This window comes from Eulemur rufifrons, chromosome 17 (assembly GCF_041146395.1).
Source record: "Eulemur rufifrons isolate Redbay chromosome 17, OSU_ERuf_1, whole genome shotgun sequence".
Lineage (NCBI taxonomy): Eukaryota > Metazoa > Chordata > Mammalia > Primates > Lemuridae > Eulemur > Eulemur rufifrons.
The window spans coordinates 51,797,171-51,818,749 of record NC_090999.1 but is presented as its reverse complement, the minus strand read 5'-3'; the positions used below and the strand labels follow the sequence as shown (position 1 = coordinate 51,818,749).

The following is a 21,579-nucleotide window of genomic DNA, read 5'->3' as shown; positions in this document are numbered from 1 at the left end:
TATTGTTATTTCTTTGTTTTTTGTTTTTGTTGAGACAGGGACTTCCTCTATTGCCCAGGCTAGAGTGGAGTGGCGTCACAGTTCACTGCAACCTCAAACTCCTGGGCTCATGTGATCCTCCTGCCTCAGCCTCCAGAGTAGCTGGGACTACAGGAGTGAGCTACCACACCCAGCTAATTTTTTTTTTTTTTTTTAATTTTTTGTAGAGATGAGGTCTCACTGTTGCTCAGGCTGGTCTTAAACTCCTGGCCTCAGGTGATCATTCCACCTCAGCCTTCCAAAATGTTAGGATTACAGGCATGAGCCACCGTGCCTGGCCTCACTTGCTATTGTTATACTAATTTTATAGATAGTAAACTGAGGCATGGGAAGTTTAGAAAGTTGCCGAAGATGGCACAGGTGGTAATAACATCTATTGCCCACTTTCTATATGATAGACTTAGTACTAAACACTTTCAATGTATCGTTACATTTAGGCCACACAACAATTCTGTGAAGTAGATACTATTATCCTCACTTTACAGATGGGGAAACTGAGGCCTAGGGAGGTCAGCTAACAACAAGGTCACATAGCCAGTGGGCGATAGATCTGAGACTGGAACCCAAGCTGTGTGGCCCCCAAAGCGCATGGTCTGCACTGCTGTGCACCATGGCCTTCTGGGAGAAGGCGTGGCAGAACTTCAATCACTCTGCCCTTCCCTCCCATCCTTGTAACCATTTCCGGTACTGCCTGTCTTCAGGGTCTCAACGGTAAGTCTTCCTAAGCCCCATTTTCCAGCTGTGCCCAGCTCATTCTGCTTGAGCAGCATGTCAGAGAGTGAGAGACGCAGACCGTCGAGTCTTTCACCACCTTGCCCAAGCCCTTGCTTATATGCCTCTAATGCCAGAAAATCACCCTCTCCGAAAAAGCCATCTCTCCTGCCTTCCGGAAGCTCTGACTGTTAGAAACACATTCCTTACATTAAAGCCAATGTCAAAATGGTGTTATGTTTCTAAACCTCCTTGTGCCTCAGTTTCCTCATCCATAGGACTTTCATAAGGGTTAGATTAGACACAAAGCACTTAAACTGCCCAGTGTATGTTATGTCTGATAAATGGTAGCTTCTATCGCTATTTTTTTTTAATTATTATTTCTCCCTATGTCTACCACCCCTGACTGCTTTACAGTACAAATTCAGTCCTTCTTGAATTCACCCTTTTCCACCGCGTTGTCAGCTAGAGCCTGCCCTCACCTTCCGTATCCAGGATACTACAGCAGCCTCCTGGACCACTTCATGGGCTCCTTTCTGTCTCTCCAATCTGCCCTGCAGGCGTAGTTAGGAATTGCCTCCCTTGGTCATTTCCCTTCTCACAAACCAAACTGGTTCTTGGTTGCTTTCACACTTTGGATGAATTATAAGGTTCTCTACTAATTTCTTGCTGATCCACATACACATATTATTTTCTCTGGGCATGAAAACTTTCTGTCTTCTGTGAACTTTCTTCTTATTTGCAAGTCAGCTAACATGTTTATTTTGTTAAAGCATTATACAGTTAAGTCTCAAAGGTTATTCACCAAAATATTAACAGCAACTAAATAAATTTACAGTTAATTTTAATTTTCCCGTTCATATTTTTCTATATTTTCCAACATGTAAATAATAAAGATATAAATTACATAGTTAGAAAAAATAATGCATTTTATAAAAGTACGGTCATAGACTATCAGACAGTCATTTCCATAGAGTCAGGAGAATGCCCTGTACAATCAAGAGACAGGGCTGCCTTTCCTGAAGATCAGAAGTGTTTCCGGGCATCACTCAGTCCCTTCCACACTTGGTGAACCCATTGCCTCTGCTAATTAGTGTCTTTCAAACTATACTTTAGCCACAGACCCTTTCTTCAAACACAAATGTAGAGAAGTACAATATATGTAGCAGATACTACAGATTCTTCCGTAAGGGTTGAACACTCTACTGAAATGGAGATTGGAAACCTGGACCCCTACCCAGTAACTCACGATCCCATCTCAAGACAACTCCTGAGGTGTTTCTAGAACCCACTTCAGGTCTGGAGAACACAATTCTCCACTGAAACCGCTGGTCCTTTTCTGGTAACTTGAACTCTTTCCGATTTCTAGGAGTTGCCCAGATAAGGAGCTCTGTAAGTTTACTACATATTATGTAAGATAGTGATTTTCTTTATTTGCCTTAAAATTTTCTGCTGATTTCCTTTTTCACACCCAAAGTCAATACACATGGCTAATTCATCCTATAATTGAGTATTTCTTTCTGGCCAGAAGCTTTATTATCTCAGAGGTGGCTTTTAGCTCAGAAGGAAAAGAGAAATATTTGATTGTTTATGCTTTTCTCTTAACTCCTTCGTTTCTGCCCAAAGGTTAACAAACCCAATGCCCTCTGTCATCTATCAAGCTGATAGATGGACTATTTGGCGCTTTTGACTTATAGTATGAAACCTCTGCTCTCTTGGCTTCTGTGATATCCTGTTTAACTGGTTTTCTTCCTCATACTATTTTCTTCTCTGTTTCATTTGCTAAGTTTTTCTTTGGCCCTCAGTACTCTGTTTCTGGGCTTCTGTTTTCCTCTTGCCTGCCTCTCTAGACAACTGGTCCATTTCCAGGGTTCAGTGATCACTACGTTGTAGGTGATGCTCAGTCAATGTGTGCTTCAGTCTCTCGTAGGGAGCCCAGTCCTGTAGCTCCAGGATGTACTGGGTATTTCTACCTTGAGCTCAAATTAATTCCTCAAAATCAGTATGTCTAATTCCAGAATCATATTCTCCCCACTGTTTCCTGCCCCGACATCTCTATTCTGCCAATATCAACAATATTCTCACCAAACTCAAAACCTTGGAATTTTATCTTTTCTAATCTTTTGTCACCAAGTATCTTGGATTTTACTTGCTAAACTTCTCTTAGATGTCTCTTTGCTCATGACTTCATGTCATAAAATTTCAGAACACAATGTTTTATTACCATATACAGTTGTTAATCAACAAGTATTTCTATAATCTAGATCTACTCCAGCTCTGTCAGAGAAATTCTAAAGTTTGCTAATATCCTAAGAAATCTCTGCTTCCTATCTGCGGTCCTGACAGTCTGTCCAATTCACTGTTAAGTTAATAAGGAAAGCACCAGAGTAGCCAACTCAATCTTGGGAAAAAAGAAAAGTTGAAGGACTCAAACTTTCTGATTTATGAACTTACTACTAAGCTCCAGTAGTCAAGATAGTGTGGTACTGGCATAATAATAGACATATAGATCAATGAAATAGAATTGAGAGTCTAGAAGTAAGCCCTCATGTTTATGGTGAATTGGTTTTTGACAAGTATACCAAGACAATTCAATAGGGAGAGAATAGCCTCTTCAACAAATGGTGCTAGGACAACTGGGATATCCACATACAAAAGAGTGAATTTGGACTCTTACCTCTTACCATATATTAAAAAAATTCAAATTGCATTAAAGACCTAAACATAAGAGCTAAAACTATGAACTCTTAAAAGAAAACATAGATGTAAATCTTTGTGACCTTGGATTGGGCAATGGTTTCTTAGATATGGCACCAAAAGCAGCAGCAACAACAAAAAAATTTAGATAAATTAGAATTTATTAAAATTAAATTTTGTGCTTCAAAGGACACTATCAAGCAAATGAAAAGACAGTCCACAGAATGGGAGAAAACTATTGCATCTGATAAGGAACTTGTATCTAGAATATATGAAGAACTTGTACAACTAAATACTAAAAAGACAAATAACCCAATTAAAAATAGGCAAAGGATTTGTGACAACATGGATGAACCTAGAGAACATTGTGCTAAGTAAAATAAGCCAGATACAGAAAGACAAATTCTGTGGCCGGGCACAGTGGCTCACGCCTGTAATCCTAGCACTCTAGGAGGCCAAGGTGGGAGGATCGCTTGAGGTCAGGAGTTCAAGACCAGAAAGATAAATTCTGCATGATCTCACTTATATGTGGAATCTAAAAGAATTGAATTCATAAAAACGGAGTAGAATGGTGGTTGCCAGGGGCTAGAAGAGTAGGGGAAGAAATGTGAAGGATGTTGGTCAAAAGGTACAAACTTTCAATTATAAGATGAATGAGTTCTGGAAATCTAATGTACAACATGGTGACTATAGTTAAGGTAGTATATACTTGAAATTTGCTAAGAGAGTAGATATTAAGTATTCTCATCAAAAATTAAAAAAAGTAAATGTGTGAAATGATGGATAGGCTAATTAGCTTGACTGGGGGAATCATTTCACAATGTACACATACATCAAAATAACACATTGTACCCCTTAAAGATATATAGTGTTTGTGAATCGTACTTCAATTTTTTTTAAAAAATGGGCAAAGGATCTGAACAGACATTTTTCCAAAGATATACAAATGACCAATAAACACATAAAAAATGTGTAACTTCCCTAGTCATTAGGAAGATACAAATCCAAGCCATGTGAGAAACCACTACACACAGGCTAGAGTGGTTCTAATCCAGACAGACACTATCGGGTGATGGCAAGGATGTGGACTAATTGGAACCCTCATACACTGCTGGTGGAAATGTAACATGGTTCAGCCATTTTGGAATACTCTGCGGTTCCTCAAGAGGTTAAACATAGAGTTCCCATATGACCCAGCAATTCCACTTCCAGAATATACCCAAAGGAAATGAAAACATACATCCACACAAAAATAGTATGTGAACGTTCATTGCAGCATTCTTAATAATAGACAAAAAAGTAGAAACAAACAAGTATCCATTAATTGATGAATGGATAAAGAAAATGTGGTATATTTTCAGCAATATACTGCAATGAAAGAAATATTTATTAATAATAAGGAATAAATACTAATAAATTCTACAAAATGGATGAAACTTAAAAACATTATGCTAAGTGAAAGACACCAGACACAAAAGGCCACATATTGTATAACTCTATTTATATGAAATGTCCAGAACAGATAAATCCAAAGAAACACCGAGTAGGTTAGGGATTGCATAGGGCGGGAGGAAATGAGGAATGACTGCAAATGGTACAGCGTTTCTTGCTGGGGTGATGAAAATGTTCTAAAATATCTTATGGTGATGGTTGCACAATTCTGTGACTGACTACACTAAAAACCATTGAATTTTGCACTCTAAGTGGGTAAATTGTATCATATGTGAACTCTGTCTCAATAAAGCTGTTAGGAAAAAATAATTCAATCATTAAAAATATATATTTAAATTCCTCTTGTGTCTCCCTATTGACTAGAAGGGAAAGTTGTGGACGATTCCTTAGCCTAGTATTTAGCATTTCCTTGAATTTGTTTTACCCCATCTATCCAAGAATCTCACCTACACCTTCTGCAGCAGTTGTATCACCTGTCCTTCAAATGCAGTAAATCAGTGGAGCTGCTTCTCTCATTCTTCAGTCTAAAATTCCCTTCTTCACCTTCTGTTCATCCCATTCTTAGTCACCTGTTGAGTTAGTAAACATTGTCGAGTGCTTACCGCTGATGTGCCATGGCGCTAGACTATCTTTGGGGTTATAAAGAAGAATCAGACTTAGGACATACTCTCAATTTTTTTTTTCACTAGGAGTGGGTAGGGTGGTGGATAACAAACAGGTGCATTTTTAAGTCTTACCTAAAGTCCTCTTTCCTTCTTCGTTTCCTGTCTGCCTCAGCCTTCATCAATTTCCTCCTACCATGACCTTTTATGATATTTGCTGTCTGACCTTAATCATATTCTGCCTCATGTTGTTATTTAACCATTTCATATGTAATATTTTATCTTCCTAATTAATTTATAAGTTTTGAATGGCAAAGCTCCATCCCTGTTTGTTTTCTATTGCTGCTATTGCTGCTGTAACAAGTTACCACAAACTTAAAATGACACAGGTGTATTATCTTACCGTTCTATGGGTCCCAGGTCTGACAGGTCGCAGGGGGCTAAGATCAAGGTGTCAGTAGGGCTGCATTCCCTTCTGGGGCTCTACTCTATAGCCCATTTCCTTGCCTTTTGTAGTTTCTAGTGGTCACCCACGTTACTGAGCTCATGGCCCCCTTCTTCCATCTTCAAATCCAGCAATATTACATCCCTCTAACCTTTCTCCTGTGGCCACGTCTCCCTCTGACCACTGTCAGGAAATACTCCCTGCTTTTATGGACTGGTGTGATTTGATTGAGCCCACCTAGATAATCTGGGATAATCTCCACATTTTAAAGTCTTTACCCTTAATCGTATCTGCAGAGTCCCTTTTGCCACAGAAAACAACATATTCTTTGGTTCTGGGAGATTAGGGTATGTACATCTTTGGGGGCAGTTATCCTGCCTACCACACCCTGTTTTATATTCTTTGTATTGCCTAAGAGCCTCCTACCATGTTGACAGATGGGTGGAAAAAATATATTATACAAGGACTGACAGTAACAACAATGCCAGCTAAAACTCGGGTGTCTATACATCAAAGTAGACTTAAAGGGGGAAAGCATTATTAGAATTAAAGAGGGATTCTTCAAAATGATAAAAAAAAAAACTCAGTCAACTAGAAAGTTATAATAACCTATAAATTTGTAAGCACTTAATAATATGATCTCAGAATGTATGAAGCAAAAAACAACAGAACTAAAAGGAGAAATAAATTCTCAGTCATGGTGACAGATTTTTAACGTACTTCTCTCAGTAATTGATAGAACAAGCAAACAAACAAAAATGGCCATAAAGATTTTAAAGATTTGAACAGCATGGTTAACAAACTTGACTTAAATGATAAATAGATCACTGCACCCAACTTCAGGCTACACATTTTTTTCAAGTGAGAATGGAACATCATACAATTGGCTATATGTTCGGCCATAAACCAAATGTCAACACATTTCAAAGGATTTCAATTATATACTATAAATCTAAAATAATTCTAAAATTAAAAGTTTTTTTTAATTAATAGATATGTTCTCTAATCATAGTGGAATTAAACTGATAATTAGTAATAAGATGATAACTAGAAAATTCTCAAGTATTTGGGCATTAAGTAATACACTTTCAAATAATCTGTGAGTCAAAAAAGAAATCACAATGGACATTAGAAACTTTTTTATCTGAATAATGAAAATGCACATTTAAAACTTGTATGATAAAAAAATTAATTGATGCTTGGGTGTAAATTTATAGTATTAAATTTATATATTAAGAATGAAAAATGCTGCATATCTATTGTTCAAGAACTTATAAAGAGGACAAAAAAGCCCGAAGAAAATAAAAGGAAGAAAATAATAAAGATAAAAGAAGAAGTTAATGAAATAAAAACAAACATACTACAGAAAGGATCTACAAGGCCAAAAGTTGGTTGTTTGAAAAAACTAATAAAATCAATTAACCTTTAGCAAAACTTATTATGGGGAAAAAAATGAAAAGCATAAATTGGCAATGTCAGGAATGAAAGGCAATATTACTACAGATGTTACGGACATTTAAAAGATAATACAAAAGAAAAAGTTATATGAACTACACAAATTTCTAATAAAATACAATTCACCAAAACTGTCAAAAGGAGAAATAGAAGATCTGAATAATCTTATATTTGACAAAGAAATTAAGTCGGTCATTTCAAACCTTCCCACAAAGAAAACTCTAGGCCTAGATGGTTTCATGAATAAACACTTCCAAATATTTAGGAAGTAACACCCATCTTACATAAACTCTTCCAGGAAATAGTAAAACAGGGAACACTTCCCAGTTCCTTTTATGAGATCAATATAATCTTGATTCAAAAGCATGATAAAAACATTAAAAGAAAGAAAATTATAGACCACTTTCTGTCTTGAGCATAGGTGCAAAAATCCTAAACAAAATGTGAATCCAGCAATGTATAAAAAGAATAGGGCCAGGCATGGTGGCTCACACCTGTAATCCCAGCACTTCGAGAGGCAGAGGTGAGAGGATTGCATGAGGCCAGGAGTTTGAGACCAGCTTGGGCAACATAGCAAGTCCTCATCTCTACAAAAAAATTTAAAAATTAGGTGAATGTGGTGGTGTGCACCTGTAGTCCTAGCTACTCAGGAGGCTGAGGCAGGAGGATCACTTGAGCCCAGGAGTTCCAGGCTGCAGTGAGCTATGATTGCACCACACTGTACCCCAACCTGGGCAACAGAGCAAGATCCTGTCTCTAAAAAAAACAAAAAGGATTAGAATGAACAAATGAATTTAGGCAAAGTCCTTGGATACAAGGTCAATATATTAAAAAGTCAATTGTATTTTTATCTATCTGTAATACCCATTTAGAACATGAAACACATTTTAAAATATCATTTATAATAGTATCAAAAAACATCAGCCAACAAGGGAGTAAACCTAAGAAAAGATGTTTAAGACCTCTACACAGAAAATCATAAAACATTATTTATAGAAAATTTTTAAAACCTAAATAAATGTTGAGATCCACTATATTTATTAATTAAGACTCAGTATTTTAAGACACAATACCCACAAATTGATACCTAGAGTCAATACAATCCTAATCTATTGATCTTAACAGGTATTTTGTGAAACTGGACAAGCTAATCCTAAAATTTATATTGAAAATGCAAAAGGCAAAGAGTGATGAAATTAATCTTGAAGAACAACGAAGTTGGGAGATACCTACTACCAGATAGGAAAACTTATAAATCTACAGTGATTAAGACTGTGGTGTTAGCACAAGGACAAATAGGTCAGTGGAACAGAATAGAGACTCCAGAGCTGAACAGCTACTGCTATTCAATGCAGTAGCTGCTAGCTCCATGGGGCAGTTTCAATTAATTAAAATTAAATTTACTTAAAAATTCAGTCCTGAGTTACAGCAACCACATTTCATATGCTCAATAGCCACACGTGGTTTGTGGCTGTAGCATAGGAAAGCACAGATATAGACCATTTCTATCACTGCAGAAAGTTCCACTGGACAATGATGTGCTAGAGACAGACACGCCCCATATGGACATATGGTTTTTGCCAAAGGTATCTCTATAGATGAGTAGGAAGAGGACAGTCTTTTTAATCATTGGGGTTTGGTTAGTTGAAAGCCATATTTTGAAAAAATGAATCTTGATTCTTACCTCACTTCATAGACAAAAATCAATCCCAAGTGGGTTTTAAATTTAAATATAAGAGGTTGTGGAATTTTCATACAATGGAATAATATCTAGCAATGAAAATGAATGAAGTATTGGAAACAGACTGATTCCCAACAACATAGATGAATCTCCCAAACATTATATTGATCAAAAGGAGCCAGAAAAAAGAGTAACATACTATATGCTTTCCATTCACAGTGAGTTCAAAAGCAGGCAGAAATAATCTCTGCTGTTCAAAGTTAAGATCGCGGTTATCAGGGGAGAGGAGGGTAGTTACTGGAGGCTGCTGACGCGGATTTCTGAAGCCTTAGTAACATTCTGTTTCTTGATCGGGCCGGTGTTGACAGGGGAGAGTTCACTGTTCATCAAGCTGAACAGTGCACTTTTGTCCATGAGTGTTATTTTTTAAAGCAACCTCTGTATTGACACAGAAAAAGTTCTTGCTAATTTAATGAAAAAAAAAAAGATGAAGTTTCTCTCAAAATTTTTAGATAGACAAAAAATTTTAAGTCTGAAAATATCAGATATAGGATATGGACAAATGGGGAGATGATTAGTGGGAGGGCCAAGAGTATACGCTGTAAAGTTGAAAGTGTGCACAGTCTACAACTCAACAGTTCTGCTTCTAGATACACATTCTTGAGAAACTCTAGTACATTTGCACAAGGATGTATGGATAATATTATTCATTTCAGGATAGTTTATAATACCAAAAAAAAGAACATTAAAACAACTTGAATGCCCATCAACAGGGGAGTGGATAAATAAAATGTGGTATTTTTATATAATGAAATATTAAACAATTAAAAGAAATATATGCATGTACATAATCACAGAGCTCTAAACGCACAACAGTGAATGATAAACCAAGTTGCATACTATGTCTAACATATCACACAGCTACATTTTAATTTAATTTTTATTGATACATAATTGTACATATTTATGGGGTACACATGATATTTTGATACATGTACACGATGTGTAATGATCAAATCAGGGTATTTAGGATATCCATCACCTCAAACAATTATCATTTCTTTGTGTTGGAAACATTTCAAATCTTCTCTTCTAGCTATTTTTAAATATACAATGAATTATTGTTAACTGTAGTCACCCTATTGTGCTGTCAAATAATAGAACTTATTCCTTATATCTAACTGGATTTTTGTACCTATTAACCATCCTCACTCCCTACCTCCACCCCACTCTTTCTAGCCTCCTGTAACCATCATTCTACTCTCTACCTCTATGAGATCACCATTTTTTAGCTCCTACATATGAGGGAGAACATGCAATCTTTGTCTTTCTGTGCCTGGCTTGTTTCATTAAACATAATGACCTCCAGTTCCATCCATGTTGCTGCAAATGACAAAATTTCATTCCTTTTTATGGATGAATAGTATTCCACTGTGTATATATTCCACATTTTCTTATCCATTCATCTGTTGACGGACACTTAGGTTGATTCCACATCTTGGCTATTGTGAATAGTGCTGCATAAACATGGGGCGCAGGTATCCCTTTGCTATACTGCTTTCCTTTCCTTTGGGTAAATACCCAGCAGTGGGATTGCTGGATCATATGATGGTTCTGTTTTTGGTTTTTTGAGAAACCTCCATACTCTTTTCCATAGTGGCTGTACTAATTTGCATTCCCACCAACAGCACACACATACCTCTTTTTTTTCTTTTCTTTCTTTCTTTTTTTTTTTTTGAGACAAAGTCTCACTCTGTTGCGTGGGCTAGAGTGCTATGGCGTCAGCCTACCTCACAGCAACCTCAGACTCCAGGGCTCAAGCAATCCTTCTGCCTCAGCCTCCTGAGTGGCTGGGACTACAAGCATGTGCCACCATGCCCGGCTAATTTTTTTCTATATATATTTTTAGCTTTCCAGATCATTTCTTTCTATTTTTAGTAGAGACAGGGTCTCACTCTTGCTCAGGCTGGTTTCGAACTCCTGACCTCGAGCGATCCTCCCACCTCAGCCTCCCAGAGTGCTAGGATTACAGGCATGCACCATCATGCCTGGCTAATTTTTTCTGTATATATATATATATATATATATATAGTTGTCCAGCTAATTTCTTTCTATTTTTAGTAGAGATGGGGTCTCGCTCTTGTTCAGGCTGGTCTCGAACTCCTGAGCTCAAACCATCCTCCCACCTCGGCCTCTCAGAGTGCTAGGATTACAGGTGTGAGCCACTGCGCCCGGCCTCACACATACATTTTTAAAGCATAAAACAGTACTATGTATTATTCCTTGGCACATGTGTGTTCTACCGTACTTTGATATGGCTGAAGAATGCCCTGAAATCATGATAGCAGCATGCTCCGGAGAAGCACAGGAAGGGCCTGGGGTTGAGGACAGGACAAAAGAGACTTCATCTTTATTGTCCAATTTCTTTTATTTAAAAAAAAGCAAACATGTCAAAATGTTAACATCAGTCCATTTAGGATGATGGCTCACAGAGTGTTAGTTATATTAAGCTTTGTAATTTTGTCTTTGTTTAATTTCTCAAAATGAAAGCCAATAAAATTGAGATAATAGTATCTTTCATCATTTAGTCTTTGACTTATTTATTGTTTAGGTATTTTATGTTCCTGTTTGTTTTAACAAAAAAAGTATATAAATATAAGTATAGCTGATATAAATTTCCTTTTTTTGTTTATGTTCACAAAATATGCTTGTTTTATTTAACATTCTTTGGTATCAAAACGTGACCTTCATACAGAGTTGTGAGGAGGAAATCATGAGGGCTCACAGCTTTACCACAGTCTGTGTATGAAGAACCCACTTCCTGGGATAGACATCCTCACGCACCTCAGTCGCTAGAGCATCGGCTGGATGGGTGCCACTGGAGCCAAAATAGCCACAAGCAAGGAAGCCAGGATTCAAAACGGTTCTCTTCTTTGGTGCTAAAGATGTGTTGTTGAGTGATTGTTCAGACTGAAGCTCTGAAAGCCCGATGTTTATTGGATCAGTCTCCTCTACAGGGTCATTTCCAAAAGACTGTCAAAATAGTGGGACTTCCCGCCTTTTCCATCACTGACAGGGCTTCCTGCATCAAACCCTGCATCAAACCCTGAGGAGCACAGATCCTGCTTTGGCAAGGAGGAGAGTGTTCTCAAAGTCTTTTATAAAAGGAAGGCAGACAGATGGGTTAATCACCGTGATGGCGTCTGTACTCTTACAGACATATCACACACGATGGCAATTCTTTATTGGGCTGCTAATTAAGCAACCTTTTGAAATGCTCTAAGATGATTGCCCTGATCATATTTGCAAAGTTAACAGATAAAAATGGGCTTAAAGCGGATTAAATATTATTCAGCTAGACTCCAAGTTGAGGCTTTGAACTATGCACAAGTCAGAGTAAGGTGAGGGACCTCCATAGCCTGCCCTCATGATCCACCAGTGCCTTCCACAAGAGTGGAAGAACTCTCACTGCTCCTTACTCACCCCTCCCCGCAAGCAGGCAAAGGAAGGAGTTATCCAAAAGGAGGACTGAGCATCTCAACCCAGACCCTTTTGTCCATCTAGTTCCTGAGCCAGCCTGTCACCGAGATGTATGTGAGCACTCTGGTCTGCTCTGGGCGTGGCCAGCAAGATCAATGATGGTGGCTAAGTCCTTCTAAATCAAGGGTCAGTTATGAGCAAGCTCTCTCTGCCACAGATCTGAAGCCATGTTCTCTCCAATCGATTTTGTCAGTAATAAAAGCAATATTTTTTGCTCCGTCTGGCTTCTACCTCTTGATTGGTTCCAAACTCCAGAGGAGATAGATATTAGTAATTGCTCCCTCAAAAACCTGATGATCAATTAATATAAAACCTCAAAATGATAAGTTAATGTAATCCATGATACCAACCAATAATTTGTACACCAAATTTATCTTTATCCTGTCTTAATAGTTAAACACTGCTTACTTTTATATTTCATAAGTGTGGTTTAAAACTAAATATATCTACTGTTTGGCCGGGTGCAGTGGCTCACGCCTGTAATCCTAGCACTCTTGGGAGGCCAAGGCAGGAGGATCATTTGAACTCAGGAGTTCGAGACCAGCCTGAGCAAGAATGAGACCCCGTCTGTACAAAAAAAACAGAAAAATTAGCTGGGTGTAGTGGCACGCACCTGTAGTCCCAGCTACTCGGGAGGCTGAGGCAGAGGGATTGCTTGAGCCCAGGAGTTTGAGGTCGCTGTGAGCTAGGCTGATGCCACGGCACTCTAGTCCACGCAACAGAGTGAGACTCTGTCTCAAAAAATAAAATAAAATAAATAAATAAATAAATGTGCTCTTTATCATAGCATGCTTGAACTCTCATAGCTTGAGATAGACTCCATTGAAATGTACATTTTATAATTTATCATACTATCTACATAGGAATTAGTATACAGGGGAAATGTGTTTAATTTTAAACATTTAGCAGCAAAAAAAAAAAAAAAAACCACAAAATGCCAACCCACACTGCTGTAAAAAAACACTGTTCTGCATATGGCCAGCTGTACATTGGCAGAACATAGTGATTTTAAGGATGAATTAGTCTTCTAATCTCTTTGGGATTTCCTTTATATTTGTGGTGGTTTATGACTGACATATAACTATAGTTTTCTGTTTGCATTTAATAAAAGATTCATTTCTGTGGCAAGATACACATTTGCACTCCAGTGTTGAATAAAAGCTACTGTTCTGCAAGAAGCACATAAAATGCTGATTTATAATGACACGTTCTAATAACAGCGATCTAATTCTTCCAAACTATTTCTTCCCAGGTCCTGGGAACGGCATGGCCCCAGCAAAGGTTGATTCTTCTCTTCCAGAATATTCAGCTTTTAACACATCTGTCCATGCTGCAATTAGACATGGAAATTGGAAACTCCTCACAGGCTACCCAGGTACTACGATGTTTAGCTTACTGAGCGTACTTCCCTTCCCGCGGTAGACAGGGCAGGGTGGTATCTCCAGTCTACTTGCCCTCATGGGCTTATATTCCTTTGGCCATTCCTCTGGAAAGAAAGGACATTATCATTCTTGTTCTAACCACTTCCCGCCTCTGTGGCCATCTCTTCCTACTTGGCTCCTTGAGGTTCCTAAGCCCTACCACTCGCCTCACTTTGCTCAGACACCTGAAATGTTAACCTGTCTTTCAAATCTTTCATGATCCCTCCTGATATGTGTCATAAGAAGATGACCATTTATTCAGGGCTTTCTTTTCCCACTTGTAAGACTCAGCCTGTTCCCAATGACACAGCTTCCATTGTTGTCCTGGCCCATGTAGGCCTTCCCACCAGAACATCAAGGAAAAGTTTTACCAAAGTAACTAACTATCTTTTGCAAAACATCTCTCTGGGGCTGCCAAAGGAGGAGGAATGGTTTCATCTACTGGTCCTCACCCTCCCCCCCCCCCCCACCCCCCAAAAAAAGATTAAAAAAATTGAGAATTAACTGTAGTAGGCGTATAAGGAAAAATGCTACTCTAATGCTTCATGGAAAATATGGATTTCAGAGACGTGTGCCTGCCGAGCACAGCATATTCGGTGAGCAAAGAGAATCTCCAAGAGCTACACCCTCAGCTGATGGAGGAGCTGGGGAAGCGGGTTGCTTCCCCTGATCATAGTCTCTAAAAGTGACATATTTTCAGTACATTTTAAATACGTGGTGTGATGGTTAAGATTGAGAGGCAATTAAGCAATACTTACAATGGGGACATTCTTGGCATTTGCAACAAGACAATTCTTCACTGTTTGGGACTGTCCCATGTATATCACAAGACATTGTGGCATCACTGGCCCATGCCCACTAACTGCCAGGCGTACCCCTACCCCCAGTCCTTGTGACAACTAAAAATTCCCTCACACGCACACACATGCACACACACTCCTGACCTCCCTGGCTGTGCAGCAGCGAGACATGTCTAGTGAAAGCACCAGAAGTCAGAGCCTGAGACAAACCTAGAGACAGCATCACGATGGGCCACATCTTTTCATGTGTCCACATCCCCAGCCCAGAGCAGCCTTGTCCTCAGACCCCCTCCTGGCATTTAGAACCTGCCTGCCATGCTTCTCCCTCCATAACCTGTTTCGTTTCTTTGCTAGGCTGTGGCTACTGGTTCCCTCCACCCTCTCAACACAATGTTTCTGAGATCCCCTCATCAGACCCACCAACCAAGACCCTCTGGCTGTTTGACATTGAGCGGGACCCAGAAGAAAGGCATGACCTATCCAGAAAATATCCCCACATCGTCTCGAAGCTCCTTTCCCGCCTGCAGTTCTACCATAAACACTCAGTGCCTGTGTACTTCCCTGCGCAGGACCCCCGCTGTGACCCCAAGGCCACTGGGGCGTGGGGGCCTTGGATGTAGGATTTCAAGGAGGCCAGAAAACCTTCCCGCTGCAAGTTGGACTTCAGACCTGTACTCTCGTGACTCTCGCTTCATTTGTTATCCCAACCTGGGTTCACTTGGCAGTTCTCTCGCTCCTAAAACCACACTGAGGTATCTAATTTCAACCCCTAGTGCATTTACAGAGCTGATAACATCTAGAACACTCCTGTTATTGGCTGGGGCATGTGTCTAGAGGCAGGGTAGCCAGGTTCATCCCCTTTTCCTAAGCTGTGGGACAGCTGGGAACTTGAAATAGGAAGTTCTCAGTGCGTCCTGGAGGCCGGAGCAGCTGGCTCTCTTTGCCTCACAAGTCAGACGTTAGATTTCCCTGTGCCAATAGCCGGTTTTATTGGAATGACTCAAATTTCTTATAACAAATGAAGGGAGCAGACAATTGTTAATGGTTCTGCTGGCCAGGGGTTCTCCTGTCTGAGAGATCATATTCAGGCATTCCATGTGAATGACCTTCCTTGGTTTGCCCCTCACTCACTCATCCCATCGCGGGGCATAAGGCCCATCCCATTGTTAAGGTCAACATGGCTATATGCCTGCACCTTAGTTTTGGTTTTTACAATAAGGAAATGTGTATTTATCCTAGATTTTCATTCCCCAGCCATGGCTCACTCTGTCTAGACTTCCTGCCACCCCCAGCTCCCCAGTGGCTGTTTTCCTGCCTTTCCTTTGGCCCCCAGTGTCCTGCCTGGGGAAGCCTCTGTGCCTCTCCACCCTGAGCGCCCCTGATTCTTGGCACACTGCCAAGCCCTGCCTTCCTCTTCCCTCTGTGCTGAAGCTACGGCCCCACCCCCACCCAGGCAGGTGGTGGAGTCGCCCTGTGAGTATGCTCACGGTGGACACCAAGAGGGCTGGGTGGGGACACTCGGGTCTGTGGCAACTGTTCAGTGAGGATTTTCCTAAGTTGCACGGAGGTTATCGTCATGGTTGTGGCTTTGTCTTGTACTATATTAAGAACTGCACTGCTGTTTCCTAGCAGTGAGATAAAAACCTCAGGACAAGATAATTTTGTCCTGAGATGATGGAGGCGGGCAGTTTGAGAAAGGAAATGGCCAGCATCTGGGGTACTGGGCCTTGGTGAAGCAAAGAGGGCACGTCCACGTTCCTCTTATTCCCTGCTTTACTCCTGTGTTGAGGTGCTGGGGTCGGGGAAAGGAGGCACAGCCTGACCTGCATCCCTTCTCAGTCCCACTAACATCCTACTAACAGGAATCATCCACATTAGCTCCACTGTCTTTTCCACTGCTTGTCACTAATGCCTAGAACAGTGCCTGCTACATAGAAGGCCCTCGATTCAGTTTTTAAATAAATGGAAAAATGAGTAAATGAGAAAGTCTCACATGAAAGATGCTAGTCTGGTGAGCTGAATACAGGGGCAATATAAATGTCCTCCAGCTCTTGTTTTTCTGTTCTCAAGCTGCCTCTCCTGAGGTCGTAGTATAATCTGCATATCTGGGCAGTCGTGGGACACTCCATAGCAAGGTTGTAAGGCCCTCTCTCTGGTGTGGGGGGAGGAAGGAACTATGCCTACCAAAGTTACTCTGTTGCCAACAATCTTCATTTTTATTGTTCATAGGATACTAGAAACTAAAATTATCAAATAATACAATCTATGCCCTTGCGTAGCCATCCTTCAATTCAGTAGCAATATTTTCTGGTCACTCCTAACCTGTATTGTATTAAAGACTATTGGGAAGAAATGGTGCTAGAACTAATGATCTCTATTACCAGCCTTTGCCCAACTCCAGGGTTGGCAGATAGCTGACCAAAATGCCATCACCTCTCACCCTGAAGCCTGTGGCAGATGAATAGTATGAACTGAGCCTAGATGTTCCTTCTGCATCTTTCTAGTCCCAGGGCTGTGGGCAGCTGTCACTATTATAAGATTGGAGGCCATCACTACATGACACCTATTTGCTCTCCCTGTTATATTCCCAACAGCTGTCCCCAATTCTAGTTCCTTGATTACTATGCACAATGGGGATGTTCTGCATTCAGTGCATTTAAAGAGTTTTAAAGACTAATTTTTTTGGAAAACTAATATTTGAGATTTTGTTTTATCCATAACAGAAGGTACTTCATTAGAATTTCTTATTCCGTACAAGAATGTGAAAAGATTCATATGTTGTCATTAGAAATATTAATGTTATTTCTTCCTAAATTTGTTTACCTTTAAAGAGGGTTTCATTCCATTTTGAACTAGTTTTTCTTTGTTACTACATGATTGTTCCAAATTTGAAGGACAAAATAAAATTAATCTTTTAAAATGTGTGAACCAAGGGTATGGAGCTTCCATACTGGACAGTGGTGATGGCTGCACAGCGTCATGAATGCGCTTAATGCCACCGAATTGTGTACTTCAACATGATTAAAATGGCAAATTTTATGTTATATGGTTTTTAATCGCAATTTTAAAAATATGTCAACCAATTTTATGGTATGTAAATCTCAATAAAGCTGTTAAGTAAATAAACAGCAAAAGTGGGAGGCCGAGGCGGGTGGATCGCTCGAGGTCAGGAGTTCGAGACCAGCCTGAGCAAGAGCGAGACCCCATCTCTACTAAAAATAGAAAGACATTATATGGACAACTAAAAATCTATATAGAAAAAAAAAATTAGCCGGGCATAGTGGCACATGCCTGTAGTCCCAGCTACTCGGGAGGCTGAGGCAGTAGGATTGCTTAAGCCGAGGAGTCTGAGGTTGCTGTGAGCTAGGCTGACGCCACGGCACTCACTCTAGCCTGGGCAACAAAGTGAGACTCTGTCTCAACAAAAAAAATAAAATTAAAAAAAAAAAAAATAAACAGCAAAAGTATCAGAGCTAAAAAAAAAGTGTCAGTCATTGCTCTAAGAATATAAACTCTAAAATAAGGTATTGGAGGGAGGTCAGGGAAGGGTAGGAGTGAAAACAAAGGGATAGTAAGAGAGTGTATTAGTTCTCTATTGCTGCGTTAACAAATTACCCCAAACTTAGCTGCTTAAAACAACAAATATTTACTATTTCACGCATTATATGAGGGCTTGAGAGATTGTAGTCAAGCGTTGGCCAAGGCCATCTGAGAACTTGAGTAGGGCTGGAGGCTCCACTTCTGAGATGATCCTCAAGGCTCTTGCCAGAGGCTTCGGTTCCTTGCCATGTGGGCGTCTCTTGGGCGTCTCTGTAGGCTGCTTGGATGTCCTGACACGGGGCAGTAATCCAGAGGGGGCATGTAAGCAGGAGCTGCAGTGCCTTTCATGACCTCATCTCCAAGGGAGGACACTGTCACTTCTGCCTTTTCTCTATTCATTAAAAACAAGTCACTAAGTCTAGCCCATACTCAAGGGGAGGAGAAACCCAGTTTTTGAGGGGAATGTCAGATCTGTGGACATATTTCACACCACAGCAGAGGAGAATGGACACATTTACCCACTGGGGAATAGATTGTCCAAGCAAGTTCACATGCATTTATCAAATGCTGCTATTTGAAGAGAGATGGTAGAAAAAGCATCCAACTTTGCTATTTGGTGGTAGAATAACCATGGACAAATCACATAATCCTTTCTTTGCCTCAGTTTTTCCCTGGTAAAGTGATAGGTTGAATTAGATAATCCCTAAAGTCTCTTATAACCCTAGTGTCCCGAACGATGCCTGGCACATAGATGTTCTATAAATGTTGGTTGATTGACTTTCAAATGATTGAACTCTAATGTAAGGATGTGAAATAATACTGTGCTAAAAAATAGCCTGAGATTACACTCAATCTTGAAGAAGTATCCATTTTCTAGAAGTATTATAATAAAAACAAATTTTTTGAGTGCCTATTATTATATACTAGATATTGTATTAGGTGCTTTAAAAGAATTATCTTGTTTAATATAATTTTAAAATAACCAGAGGTAATGTTTGTAAAATTTATTCAGTCTTAATTATAAAAGGCTTGCTTGGTTTTCACCTCTTCCATTTATTCAATATCCAATCTTTGTCCAAGCATAAAATTACAGTTGACCCTTAAACAACTTGGAGGTTAAGGGCACTGACCCCCCCATGCAATTAAAAATATGCATATAACTTTTGACTCTCCCAGAACTTAACTACTAATAGCCTACTGCTGACCAGAAGCCTTATTGATAACATAGTCAATTAACACATATTTTGTATGTTATGTGTATTATGTGCTGTATTCTTTCAGTAAACTAGAGAAAGGAAAATGTTAAGAAAATCATAAGGAAGAGAAAAATATTTACTATTCATTAAGTGGAGTGGATCATCATAAAGGTCTTCATCCTCATCATCTTCATGTTGGGGAAGCAGAGGAGGCAGAGGAGGGGTGGATCTTGCTGCCTCAGGGGTGGCCGAGGCAGAAAGTAATCTGCATATAAGTGGACCCTGGCAGTTCAAACTCATGTTGTTCAAGGGTCAACTGTATTTAAATCAAGAAGATAAGAAGGAAGAATTATGTCTTTTAAAAAAGTGCATCAGAGAAATAACCCAAGTGTCCATCAACACTCAAATGGGTAAACAAAATGTAGTACATATATGATGAGATATTATTCACCCATTAAAAGGAATGGAGTTCTGATACATTCTGCAACATGGACTAACTTTGAAAACATTCTGCTAAGTGAAAGAAGCCAGACACAAAAGGACAAATATTGTATGATTCCACTTACATGAAATATTGAGAATAGGCAAATTTGTAGGATCAGAAAGTAGGTTAGAGTTTACTAGGGTCTGGGGGAAGGTGAGAATGGGAGTTATTGTTCAATGGGTATTGTACTATTCAGGGTGATGGTTGTACAACATTTGAATGTAATCAACACTACTTAATTGTACACTTAAAATAGTTATAATGGCAATTTTAATGTTTTACATATATATATTGACCACAATATGAACAAATAAACAAACAAATGGGAAGGGGAGTGCATCAGAGAAATTCTGAATTGGGAAGTAAGAAAGGAATGGGTGGGATCTAGGGCCTCCACCCTACTTCAATGAAGGTGGCTGCACTTTTAGTTTTTTTATAGATTGGACTCCCATGTAAAACAAAACTAATTGATGATAATGGAAGTCAACAGTGGTTTCCTTTCAGGGAGGGGAGATTGGGGACAGAGCATGACAAAACCTGGAGTTCGGAAAATGTTCTTCATGCTTTGGCTGGTCTTTACACTGGTGTATGTAATGTAAATATTTGCTGAAAGGTATACTAAGTTACGCACTCCATGGTGTATTTGTTTTACCTAGTTAAAAAGTACTTTTAAACAAAAGTACTTTAAAACAAAAAACACCTGCCTTAGAGCAAAACAAGCACTACATATGTATCTCATTTTTTATAACCAAAATAGGCTTATAAACACAAAATTTGTGAATAAAACATGTTAACTGATGCAGGGACATTCACTATTTGAAGAAAGCTGGCCGGGCGCGGTGGCTCATGCCTGTAATCCTAGCACTCTGGGAGGCCGAGGCGGGTGGATCGCTCAAGGTCAGGAGTTCAAGGCCAGCCTGAGCAAGAGCGAGACCCCGTCTCTACTAAAAATAGAAACAAAATTATATGGACAACTAAAAATATATATAGAAAAAATTAGCCGGGCATGGTGGCACGTGCCTATAGTCCCAGCTACTCTGGAGGCTGAGGCAGTAGGATCGCTTGAGCCCAGGAGTTTGAGGTTGCTGTGAGCTAGGCTGATGCCACGGCACTCACTCTAGCCTGGGCAACAGAGTGAGACTCTGTCTCAAATAAATAAATAAATAAATAAATAAGAAAAAAAAAAAATGAAGAAAGCTTTCTGTGAATCCTTTTGTAAACACAAATTTAGGTGTTCATGTTTACAAAACCTAAATACATTGACTTCGGTTTTGTAAATTGAGATTTTGCTGCCCGGGTTTTCCTGGGGATCCACACCCGTGTTGGGGGAGGAGGTATAGAGACGGGAGAAATGATACTAACACAACTGAAGGCATGGCCCTGCCCTTAGGAGGCTTACAATCTAATTCTATGGCACAATGTTGTTTCCAGCTTAGCTCTTTTTAAGAAAATTCCAGCTGATACTAAATATATTGAAGTATTATTATTCCTTGCAGTGACTACCTAAACTTTAAAA

The 21,579-nt window shown here is 39.5% G+C and overlaps 1 protein-coding gene across 1 annotated transcript in view; it reads left to right on the top strand.

Annotated features, from left to right (window-relative positions):
- ARSB (arylsulfatase B) overlaps window positions 1–17,578 on the top strand; it is a 161,241-nt gene extending 143,663 nt beyond the window's left edge. Inside the window, exons 7-8 of the mRNA XM_069491999.1 lie at window positions 13,875–13,997; window positions 15,198–17,578. Of these exons, the coding sequence (XP_069348100.1) occupies window positions 13,875–13,997; window positions 15,198–15,463 (389 nt within the window). The 3' untranslated portion in view covers window positions 15,464–17,578. The remainder of the gene's footprint in view (window positions 1–13,874; window positions 13,998–15,197) is intronic.
- Window positions 17,579–21,579: the final 4,001 nt, after the last annotated feature.